The sequence below is a fragment of the Polistes fuscatus genome, unplaced genomic scaffold, assembly GCF_010416935.1.
Source record: "Polistes fuscatus isolate 324 unplaced genomic scaffold, CU_Pfus_HIC Scaffold10, whole genome shotgun sequence".
NCBI classification, from domain to species: Eukaryota; Metazoa; Arthropoda; class Insecta; order Hymenoptera; family Vespidae; genus Polistes; species Polistes fuscatus.
The window spans coordinates 3,723,016-3,735,406 of record NW_025112998.1 but is presented as its reverse complement, the minus strand read 5'-3'; the positions used below and the strand labels follow the sequence as shown (position 1 = coordinate 3,735,406).

General features: G+C 33.8%; 2 protein-coding genes across 10 annotated transcripts in view; both read right to left on the bottom strand.

Moving 5' to 3' along the window:
- Positions 1–221: 221 nt before the first annotated feature.
- LOC122526124 lies at positions 222–5,429 on the bottom strand. Of its 8 annotated transcripts, none has more exons than XM_043649313.1 (6): positions 4,788–5,429; positions 4,383–4,673; positions 4,034–4,317; positions 3,800–3,924; positions 2,409–3,732; positions 222–755 (listed from the first exon to the last, which is right to left on the bottom strand). In XM_043649313.1, the coding sequence occupies exons 1-5, from the start codon at positions 5,004–5,006 to the stop codon at positions 3,641–3,643; spliced, it is 1,011 nt and encodes a 336-aa protein (XP_043505248.1). In that variant the 5' UTR covers positions 5,007–5,429; the 3' UTR covers positions 222–755; positions 2,409–3,640. The 8 variants fall into 8 exon arrangements, with proteins under 8 accessions (XP_043505248.1, XP_043505249.1, XP_043505246.1 ...); XM_043649314.1 differs by having other exon boundaries at positions 222–747; XM_043649311.1 differs by having other exon boundaries at positions 2,448–3,732.
- Positions 5,430–5,673: 244 nt separating this feature from the next.
- The window catches only part of LOC122526122 (amphiphysin), a 30,885-nt gene continuing 24,167 nt past the window's right edge, over positions 5,674–12,391 (bottom strand). The window contains exons 3-9 of one of the 2 annotated variants that reach the window (XM_043649305.1): positions 11,123–11,313; positions 10,718–10,990; positions 10,507–10,625; positions 10,353–10,396; positions 9,887–10,060; positions 9,272–9,450; positions 5,674–9,175 (exon numbers count right to left, since the gene is read on the bottom strand). In XM_043649305.1, the coding sequence (XP_043505240.1) occupies positions 9,095–9,175; positions 9,272–9,450; positions 9,887–10,060; positions 10,353–10,396; positions 10,507–10,625; positions 10,718–10,990; positions 11,123–11,313 (1,061 nt within the window). In that variant the 3' untranslated portion in view covers positions 5,674–9,094. The remainder of the gene's footprint in view (positions 9,176–9,271; positions 9,451–9,886; positions 10,061–10,352; positions 10,397–10,506; positions 10,626–10,717; positions 10,991–11,122; positions 11,314–12,391) is intronic. The other variant, XM_043649306.1, reaches the window with a different exon arrangement.

The window sequence follows — 12,391 nt, the reverse complement described above, 5'->3', positions numbered from 1 at the left end:
TCGTTGTTGTTGTTTTTGTTGTTGCTGTTCTTCTTTTATTATTACTATTATTGTTATTATTATTATAACTATTATTATTTTTTTTTATTATTATTATTATTATTATTACTACTTCTACTTTTTCTTGTTTGCACCACGAGCTCCTCAAACAACACAACAACCACCACTTCCAGCACCTTTTCTCCCTTTTTATAACCCTTTTCCTCTTCTTCTTTTCTTTCTTTTTCTTCTTCTTCTTGCACCACCGGCACCAACAACACTCGTCGCACCACGTCCACCACCGCCACCACGACCACCACCACCAGCACGGACACCACGGCGGCACTTCTTCAGCACCGCTTTTGCTTCTTCTTTTTCTTCTCCTTCTTCTTTTTCTTCTTCTTTTATCTCTCTCTTCTTTTTAATCCCTCTCCTCGTTCAGCGCGAACACTAACGAGGAGAATACTCTCCCGCTTGACGGTAACCTAAACTATTCTATCTATCACTCAACGTGGAAGAAGAATAACGAAGAGGACGAAGACAACACAACAGCAACGTCGACGACGACGACGAAGACGACGACGATCGTTGCTCCTCCCGACGACGACGACGACGACGACGACGACGGCAGCGACGCATCAACGCATTCACGCACTCAACTCCCTTCTTCTTCTTCTTCTTCTTCCTCTTCTTTCTATCGTCACCACCTTTTCTCAATTCACTCCTCCTTCTTCTTCTTCTTCTACTACTTCTTAGTTCTTTTCTAATCTTCTCTCCTCAGAGAAAGAGAAAAAGAAAAACAAGAGGAAAATAAAGTACCACAGACCGCGAGTAGTGCGGAGCGCACGCTCGCACGCACGCACGCACGCACGGGGCACGCACGCACGCATGCACGCGAGGAACAGAGAGAGATAGAGAAACAAACTTGAGCGTCCTCGGGACCACGACGATTCCACACGACAATTCCACGACCACGATGACGTTGATTATTTAACACACCAAACTCACGAGTACAGTAGTAACCTCCTTGCTCTCGTTCCTTATCCTTAGTATGTTTCTTTTTCTACTATAACACGGTACAATAACGACGACAATAACGATGACGACGACAGTAGCAACGACAGACGACGACGACGACAACGACGAGGACAACGTCGACGAGAGATATCACCGGCTCTCTCGTTTGACGCTCTGTCTCACTCACTCTCCCTCTCTCTCACTCTCTCTCTCTTCCTTTCTTTCTCTCTCTCTTTATGTCTACGCTCCTTCGCTCAAGAGCGTACCAATCGCGCGAGGGATTTTCTACGGCTCGCTCGGTTGGGTGTGGTAACTCACCGGCGCTGTCTCTCTCTCTCTCTCTCTCTTTCTCGTTTCCCCTTCTTCTTTACCTTCCACTCTATCCTTCTACCTCTATCTCTTTCTCTCTCTCTCTTACTAACTCCCTCGCTCACTCTTGGGAAACTCGGGAGAGAAACTAGAGCCAACACCGTACGAACACGAAGATCTCACCACGATGTCGTTGCCGACGACTACAACGACGACTACGACAACGACAACGACAACGACAATGACTACGACTACGACTACGACGACGAAGACGACGAAGAGGACGATGTCAACGTCGACGAGAGGAACCGACGATAGAGGATTATTACGAGAATGGTGTCTTTGACACACGCGCGCACACACACGCCACAGAGGAGAACAGACTGGGCTCCAAGAGGAACTACTCTCCTGCCACCTCTCGTTCTCTATCTCTATCTATCTATCTATCTATCTATTTATCTATCTATCTATCTATGTATCTATCTTTCTATCTTTCTCTTTCTCTTTCTCTCTCACTCTATCTCTCTTGGTGTCGCTCGAAGCAAAAGGCGACACGACCGAGGGTGGAAGAAGGAAGAAGGTAACCGGCCACACACGGAGGTTCGAGCGCGGTGAGCGAACTCGAACGATTCGCGGCGCGCCCGTTCGGTACACGGACTTTTATCGACCCTCCTACTAACTCCTCTCTCTTTCTCTACGTGGAATCCTGTTAAACCAAACCAGATTGACGAAGCCCGACAACGACTACGAACGTATTTACGTACGTACGTACGTACGAACGTACTACGTTCGAACGAACGAACGAACGAACGAACGTACAAACATAAGAACATACGAACGAACGGATGAACAAACAAACGGACGGACAGACGGACGGACGAACGAACGGAACGAACGAACCAAGTGTCGCGAACGCGCGCGCGAGTTAGGCCATCGCTCTCTCTCTTTCTCTCTCTCTTTCTCTTTCTCTTTCCCTTTCTTTCTTTATTTCTTTCTTTTTCACATTATTTTATCGTCTTACTCTACTTGTCGAAGAAACAGAAAAGACAGGGTGGGAGGAGGAGAGAGAAAGAGAGAGAGATAGGGAAACCTCGGACATATACCACTGTGATAGAACACGTGTTTCCACACATTATACCCACTGTTTTTAACGAGATTAAAATCCGACGTTAAGGGCAGCAGCGATCTCTACCCGACCGCCACCCGTCGGGGGAAGAGGCACGGAGAACGTAACGACGACAACGCACCGGCCGAGACACACTACGGATATAGGTTATATTCTATCCCTCTCTTTCGCTCTCTTTCTAACCATGCTCATTCGCTTCATGATACTCTCTCTCTCTCTTTCCTCCCACTCTTCCTCTTTAGTCTACTTTCTCTCTCTTTCTCCCCCTCACCGTATACGATCAACCGATCCCCATAAAGCGACACACGTGCCCTCTGTTCGTGTCTCTACGCATTACTACTTTCTTACGCTTATTCTTCCATATGATATTCTTGTTTAATTACTTTTTTATTTATCCTGAAAAACGTACCTTTTTATCTACTAACCCTTTTCTTTTCTTTTTATTTATTCTTAAATCGCGATGTCTTCTACTTCTATTGTCAAATGTCGTTGATCATCTTCTTCAAAATATTTTTTCCGTGTGCATTTCGATACCTTCGCACGCATCGTTCGCATCATTATAGAGGGAGTGTCGTGACCTAATCGAGAAAACGGCGCGCGTCTTCTCCCAGGCACCGTATTCTTTCTCTCTCTACTCCTATTGGTCGCGCCGTCTTGTATACGCACGTCGCCATATTGCTTCCAACTTTTCAAACCTATGGCGCCAGTGTACGACCCGATATCAGTTTTTTTAATCTTGCAACTCGTTCGTTTATTTAATTTCTTTTTAATTGGCTTCTTTTCGACAAAAGCAAACATGTCGTTGCTATGTATGTATTTTTTTGCATTATAATTTTATCTGTATTTTTGTTATATATAAGCAAGTATTTACGTAGAATGAAATCTTTATTTATGCGAATATAAACGCATTACATAGGTAGAAATTTGTATAATCTCATATACAAATTGGTTTTATTTTCTGTCTTAAGGAGAACTATTAAATTTTTTTTTCTACGAATTTATAACGGAGTTTTTAGTTTATCAAATGATCAGGGCACAGACAAACCTTGACACGTTCTTGCATGTAAGAGGATTAAACTGACTTTGAAATGATAATAAGGCTTCCCAAACCGTTTACAATTTGTATACGACGTTTTTCACCGATGATTTACGTTCGAGGAAGCATCGGAATGAAATTTTATCGTGCGATTATTGTTAACATTATTATTATTATTTCTTATCAACGCGATTTGTTGTTTGACACAATTGACACGTTTCTACGTTTTCCGGTATTTCCGCGGCAATCATGCTGTGTTCTTTTACTGCATGAAATATAAATTACGATTATGTTATCAATTAAATATGATGTTTTCTTTTTCTTTTAGTTACCTAAGTCCTCAACGTACAAATAGTCTTTTAATCGTTTAAATATCTCGGAAATTTCTTTGAAATAATCCAAATCGTTAAAAAATTCTACGATCCTTCCGAAACCTTCGTGCAGTGTTACCAATCGTCTGCAATTAAAAAAACAGCGCCTAATATAAACTTGAGAGCATTAAGGTAGGAGGATGTAGGGAGTTTTAACCTCAAAATACAAGAACTAAAGTTATTTTTTTAACGTACGCGTTAACTACTTTCGGCAATCTTACATCCAAAATTTGTCTACTCTCTTGATAATCCTCCAAAATAGAATTGTATTGACAACGTAATTTTTCTAATTGCAATTCCGACAATTTCGATGTATTAAGAAAATGTTGAAAATTTTTTGCAGCTATGGAAAAATTTTCTTTCCTCGATTTATGTTCTTCCATTAAAATACGTAATTGTTTAGACATTGTTATACTCTTAGAACAATGTTCGCTTAAATCTCGTAAGAATGATACTCGATATTCTTTTTTACTCTCCATCTAATCAGCGTAATCAACAAAACATCAATTTTATACATAAGTTAACTATTTGCAAACTTGTCTACCTGTTGAAGCTGTTCGGCCAAAGATTTGAAATTTGTTGTTGAGTTATCAACCAAAGTAATACGAGTACTAATTAACAATTGTCCAACATCCATCACCCTTTGAGCAGCTTGATTGGTTACTTGTAAGGATTGTATGTAATGGATTAATGCCTCAAGTGCATTACTGATCAAATCCAACTGTTGCATTAAAACTGCTTGCCTGTCATCAGCTAGGGCTTCCTCAACCTGACTTCCAATCAACCTTAATTCCATGTTCTCCCTTGTTCGTTGCGAACGTAATCTGTTCGATCTCTGTTTAGGAAACATATACAGTATACATATGTACGTACAAAGTTTTTTTCTTAAATCTTTCTATTTGATTCTAATTTGGTGCTATTTTCAAAACAATACGTGCATTCAAATTACTGCCTTGATATTGTCGTTGATTAAATACTTGGAAGACTTTTTCTTATTACAATGTTCGTAACATAAACAGCAGTCCATCGAGTGATGTTCCTCTCCAGAAGTTCCACGCTGTTGAACAAAATCTACTTCATCTTCTTCCGAAGTCGCTGGCAAATATGAAAAATGACGCCTGCATAACGAAGGCTCGCTCCAACGTTTGTATTGATTCTTTCGAAACATTTTAAAACTTCTTTTCTGTCTTATTAGACAAAACTAAATACTCAAGATTCTTTCTAATCTTTTTTCTAAAACGTAATTTACTTCGATAACCACTGACACGTTTGTATATTTAAATTTCCTGCTAAACTTTTTTCATATACTTATTAACTCCTTCAGCGATCATTTTGGTTCATAAATTTAAATATTTCGATGATATATCGATAAGACTGATGTAATCGAGTACATTTGTTATAGTTTTTCAAGGTTAACTTGACGTAATTGTTTCTAATAAGATGATATAGTATTACAATGCATAAAAAATGATCTACGTTTAGGGGATTCACCTGATATCGTTCGAGACATGCGACTACAGCGATACATGCGGGGGAAAATGAACTAAAATCGCGCCAATTTGAATTCACAGCGGGAAACCTTGCAAATATTTAAAAAATAGAACGTCCTTTTGTGTGTGTGTGTACATGATATTTTATAGTTTAGACTACATTGATATTTTAAGAAAGAAACTTTGTTTATATTTATAATAATTAATAAAAAATGTATACTTTTCATAAATAATTTTCAAAGGAACGAAACAATTATGGCGAATTGGCGTATATTATATATTATTTGAAAAAAATCTATGAAGAGAAAAAGAGCGCAAGTATAAATTTCGAATATAAATATTATATTGCATGTGTATATTTAATTTATTATAATCTAAAAATGTTGATAATACACTACTACACTGTTCAATAACATTCTTCTATTTAAGCTCAAGTATAGAATGCTTTGGTTATCATTGTTTTTTTTTAAACGTATATTATATTGCTATTTTCTAATCATGTATGTATAATAAAATTGTAATTCGATTATTTCCGAAGTACGCATGAGAAGACTTTAAAGCGTTGTCGGAAATATTACATAGAAAAAGAGGGACGAAATGGAACCTCTTGAACCGATTTTCTTTTCTTCTTTTGTTTTTCTATTTTTTCTTTAAATATTTAAATGCAAATCGTTAGATCGGATAAAAATTGTACGCAGTATAAAGGGCATATATTATTATTATTATTATTATTATTATTATTATCATTGTTATTATTATAAGAAAATTTCGACGAGTTTCCGATTATTCGTACCATTGTAAAAATTAATTTTGTACCGTGTGGCAGTAACACGTTGATTTCCAAACCTAAACGCAACTCTCTCGCCCGGTCAACGCTGTCATAAAAATTATGTTCTTGGTTTTTTCTTATTTCTTCTTTTCTTTTTAACTCAACAAAAAAATATATTCATATATATTATTTCTTTGAATCGTTGAATACATCCGACAAAAGACGATAGTGGTAGATACATGGTACTCGACAATAAACTTAGAAAATCAAGGCACAACTTTTTACACTCCACTTTTAATTATACTCCGACTTTCGGATGAATCTAATACATTTTCTAAACGACGGCGCATGTATTCAATGACGCATGTGTTAATTGAATTTTATTACGAAATCTTGTTTAAGTTCTTGAATAATATGATATATTTTATGCTTGTATATATAAATATATGTATGTGTCCGACAAATTTGTTGGAATGTAATTCAATCGAAATACAGTCAGGACTTAACTAAAAATGGAGTATAAATATTTATACCTATAACGAATATAATTATCAAATTGTTTTGTTTTTTCTTATTACGTCCTTCTTCACAGTCTTAATCAACCAGCTCTTTTGGTGTAGAAGAATCAAAGTTCACAGTTTTTTCTTTCTTTTCTATGAGTTTCTTTTGGTCCACGATTCAATACGCTTACAATAATTTGGCTTATGCAAAAAATTATTGCACACTTAACTTACGCATATAATATTTCTACATATATGTATTATAATGCTATATACCCGATTAGCAACGAATCTGTGAGAACAAAAACCTGTGAAGAGACCTTTTATTATTATTAATATTATTATTATTATTATTATATTATATTACTATTATTATTATTATTATTACTTTGCCCAATAATACTCTTAAATCATCTTAAGATTTATTATTAGTAATGACAATGGATCAATCAATCGTTCAACAACAAATTCATCTTCCGTTTTTTTTTTTTTATAAAAGAAACAATCCAACTTTCCTATTAATATTTTACAAATAATCATTCTGAATAATATAATATAATAGAAAATAAAAACACACACTCTCACAAGTGGAAGCCGAATACCAATAATCTTCTTCTTATAAATAATACTATCTTGCATTATAACGTATATCATTATAGCACTGTTTCTTTTTGTTTATATTTTAAATAAATGTGTATGTAAATGTATGTATGTGATACATGATTGTTCTACAGATCTATGTAACGAGTATTAATCAAAGTTATAAAATTGCTGATACTGGACCATTGGTATCCATCATCCTACTTTGACTATACAAATTAATACAGGATCAGTAATAACAGTTTCTTTTGATTACTGGTAATAAATTTCCTACGCACACTTGTATCATATACATAAAATACTCATTAAAGAATATACAAATGTGATAATTAGTTATTTACCGTAAGAAAAATCAAAAAGGAATAATAATAATAATAAATGAAATTTAAAACAGAAAATCTACCATCGAGAGAAATATTATTATTGTATCTCTAAGTTGTAGTACAAGAATATTCTATTCGACGGAAATAGAAAGGATGGAAACGAAAGTAAATTTAAATATCGTTGTAAAAATCATGATAACATATCTATCAATTTATATACATCGTTCTGCTCGATCTCGTAAGATACTTTCTTTCATCTACGCTCTCGTCGTGTAAGAATATTATTTTTCCTAAAATTTTAACGATTCAAAGTGCAAAAATCTGATCTAAATATTATTTCTTCTTACTCTTGGTATTTGAAACTACTTCTAGATATTTTTTTGATAGAGATGACTTTTTGTTTTTGAACAATATAAAGTAGAGATGATTAGACCTTGGCAAAATTTTTAAAAAGACTCTTTGTAAAAAAGAGCTCTCGTGTAAAGGTATCTATCGATAAATTGTTGGTGATAAATCTTTTAATGATTATTTCCCTTTCTCTCTCTCCCTCTCTCTCAGTAGCCACGAAAAAGTAATATCTCATAAAAGTTATTTATCCCTAAAAGTAATATATGTAGATCTATGTACACTTCCATAAAATAAAATTAATCTAATATACAGAGTGTTCTATAACTAATGGTAAAAACGAGCAGGGAATGATTCTAAATGAAAAATTAAGTCAAGAATGTACAGTTAAATTTGTTCGTATAAGGCTTTGATTTCGAGAAAAATTAGTTTGAAAATTTGTTGGAGAAAATTTTTGCGCTTCTTTATATATTTACAATCATTGTCAATACGATGATATTTCTTCAATCAATTCTACTCTTATGCTTATCGAACAAAACTTTTAGTTTCCAGAGTTGAGACAAATTTTCAAATTTACTTTTCCCAAAAATAAAAACTTATAAGAACAAATTTGATTTTACATTTTCGATTTAGTTTTTCACATATAATCACCCCCTGGTCATTTGTACCGCCGATTACAGGACACCCTGTATATATTAAATATATATGTATATTATATATATATATATATATATATATATATATATATATATATATTGTATTGCAAATTGTATTACAATATATTATTTAAATATTTTTTCATTTGATTGTTAGTGATGCGTATATTCATTCGTACATTCGATATGAGAGGATTAATCCCATACTAGATTAATATTATTATTATTATAGTGAATGTTCGTTGGCACAGACAGTGGCTGGTTTTAAAGGCACTTTGGGCTGATTATTATCCACAGTACCATCCAGCAAAACTATCTTATTATATATCAATTCCCTCATTTGTTTTTTTATTTTTTTTTAAAGATTCTGCTTCTCAATTTTATGACTCAAATGTAACACCACTTCTTTTGATGAACTTAGTGTGGATCTTATTTTTTTGTTTTGTTTGCTTTTTTTTTCCTTTATAAGTATTACATCCAGTCAATTTTACCTTATACGTTTATTGATTTATCAAGATGCCATTTTTCTGAGCATTTCGATAGTAAAAGATAAACGTAAAAAAAAAAAACTTTTCACAGCGGCTTCGTGAAGTTTGCTGGAAACATTCCCTTTTCGTTTGTACCCTCTTTGATACCCATCAACCAGCCCTCCTCCTAAAGTGACAACAAATTTCATGTTTTCTTTCTTTTGTTAATGATTATTACAATTATTAATATAGAAGAAAAAGGAAAATGAAATGATATACGAACCTGTTCTTCGGGATCATTGTATTCTACGACGCGTATTATTTCACCAACGTCGAACGACAATTCATCCACATCTTCCCGACTGTACTTATAAGTAGCCTTGACCCTATATAAAACACCAGGTGGCAAATTGTCCGTTGTCGCCCCTGCAGAGAAATTGGTACCATTTTCATATTCCACGTCTAAAATTATCGAATCCGCACCATTAGTGATGGACCTATCGTAATCTAATAGCAAATTTAACTTGTCAAAATTATAAATAATATATATTTTATTTTTAATTTTGTATTTTATATTTTAAACGTTAGAACCAACAAGTCAAATTCGCTAGGATACATCATTTTAAAATTCAGTATGACCATGCACAAATGGGCAGACGATTTAACGGTCCATTTCAAGATAACATTAACATAATTATATTTATACAATTAATATTTAATAAACGATTAACAACATTAGCTTTGCTGCGATTAAAAAAACCTTGTATTAGTTTTATCATTTCAATATTAAAATTTAACATTAAAACGGCTGAAATTTGTTTATGAGCAAGACAATTAATATCGATCCAGTATTTTGTTCCCACACAGCAATTTTGTTGAACAAAAATAATATACTTACCGACTGGTATATCATAAAGTTCTTCAACACGTTTGGTAGGTACGACTGTACTTTGCGGAGAAGCATCCTGATTATTGAGAGAATTATCATTGCTATTAGCATTGCTGTTAGCATTGCCATTTAATTGGGTCGTTGGCGAGGTGTCTCTAGCTGGTGGTACCGAATCCTCCACAGCTGCAACACGCAATAAAGCACACTCATACCACACACGTTGGAACCCATGACTTTTAAAAGGCTTTTTTTTTTTTAAAAAAATCAATCCTTTTTTATGTTTTAAGCTATCTCTCTATCTCTAATTAATAAATATTTATTTGTTCTCCATTTTTGTTTATTTTTTTTTTTTTTGATAAAGGATATTATCAATCGGAGGAACGTCTTAATGCATGCAATATATTAGTATACACATTGTCTGTCAACGTACATAAATCAAGCATTTATCTTTTTATAACAAGAAATTCTTTTTTACCTGCCGAGATGTTGTTTTGCGACGGTTGCGTATTTATTATCAAACTGCAACAAATAAAGATTTTGTTAATATCTATTTGTTAATATTCTAATTGTGATATCTATTTAAATATTTATCTAAATAAATTTATATTTGTTTCGTTTTAGTTACTTACGCTGAATTGGCATTTGGTGATTTTGGTGACTGGGGTTCAGTGTTTTTCTTCAACGTATAAGATCCTCTCTGACTTTCATTGGCAAGTTTATCAACTATTGCCTCTAATTCGGAATATACCTAAAATATATAAAATGTTTATTAATCCTAAAGTGTGATTAGCATTGGAAGAAAGAAAAATGTTTTTCTTTTTCTTTTTAATTCACACGAACCTTGGCACTCTCGGCATGAAAAACTTGCTCGGCAGCGAATAACGTTTGTAAATTGGTCACAAGGAATAAAACACGAGAATCGTATAAAGCCGGCAATTCGTCGTGTAATTCTGAATTTAATTGCTCGTATGTACGTTTAGCTTCTTCCAAAAGTTCCTTGCCTCGAGATACTTTAAGTTCATCTCTCTTTTTGGGATTACACTGGAGCGATTGGAAATTGTGTCTTTGACTATCGTAATCCACTAATTTTCTTCCACGTTTATCAATTTTTTTCTATAGAATAAACAAACATCCATTAGTTACAAATATTATTAACGTTATCAATTATTTCAATTTCATGTTAAAATGTTAAATTATTTAATTTTTCAATTAATCAATACCAATTAATTCAATATTTCTACTTACTCTCATCTCGGGGAATTGGCTTTGATATGTGTTGAGAGGTACAAGTACTTGGTCCGCAAGTTTATGAGTGAAATCCTGCCACAGCATATCCAAGTTTTGTGCTTGCACGTAAAGAAGATCATGACCAGTCCATTGACTCTCATAGATTTCATTTAGTGAATCCATCAACGTCTTCGATGCTACTTGTACAGCTGAAAGTACAAAAATGAAACCAAATAAAATCAAAGAGAATTATCTCAATCGGATCTATCGATCTATCCATCTATTTATCTTATCTATCTTGATCGAGATTTCATTGAAGTCTCCAAGAACAGAGGTTCTCAATCTTCTCATGTACTACGTATCCTTAAAAATGGCGTATCTCATTGCATAAATAAATAAATAAATCATCAAAATATTATTATGTTATATATAGTATATATGCAAAATAAAATATATGCCAAATGAGGCACTAAAAACAGGCTCAAATAATACGATTATTTTTATCGTTTTATGATTAAAATACTAAGTACCAAGTTAGACCATTTCTCTTCAAGGGGTACGTTTGGTATGGTAGAAATCATTTTTTTCAAAGTTATTGGTATATTAATATGAATTACTTTTTTGTTTAGATATACTGGTCACCCTTAAAACATTTCATATTTAATTTGGGATACTTTATTTATACATTATGTTATACATGTTACATATTTCATGTAATAAATTTTTACTTTTTCATGCGGCGTGTATCTCAACTTGAGAACCCCTGTCCTAGAGATCTTGATAAATTTACGCTAGACTTTATAAGCTAGGAAAGAAGAAACCCGATAGACGACATCTTTTTCTTGCAATAAGTAGTCACATTCAAAGTATATATATAGCCTTGAGAAGGGGAGGGAGGGGGAGTGGCAGAGTCTTAGCATTTCCGTAATCGTACTTTCTTGACATACTTTTCTACTGTCTTTCATCTTTAAGTGCATTCACCTGTCGAGATATACCTAATCGTTTCAATTTCTTCCAACTTTGAAGAAGAAGAAGAAGAAGAAGAGCAAGGAGATTAATAGGCGTTAAGAAATTCTAAACGATAACGAAAGTGTTTACTAATCAATTGAATTTCCTTTTTATGTACAATCAACAATTTACATTAGGATTAGAAATCATATAGAAAGAGAGAGGGTAGGGAAACATTTAATTTATAGAAAGAGATAAGTGAAGAATGAACATGATAGGTTGCATAATTTATAAAAAGATAGGGTAGAGAGAGAACAACGTGTTCGGTTTGATGTATAA

Coding starts and splice junctions, on each gene's coding strand:
- LOC122526124 (XM_043649313.1), bottom strand. CDS start 5,006: ATGTTTCGAAAGAATCAATACAAACGTTGGAGCGAGCCTTCGTTATGC. Junction 4,674..4,787: donor TCAACGACAATATCAAGGCA/GTAATTTGAATG, acceptor TTTCCTAAACAG/AGATCGAACAGATTACGTTC. Junction 3,925..4,033: donor TTGCCGAAAGTAGTTAACGC/GTACGTTAAAAA, acceptor TTTTAATTGCAG/ACGATTGGTAACACTGCACG.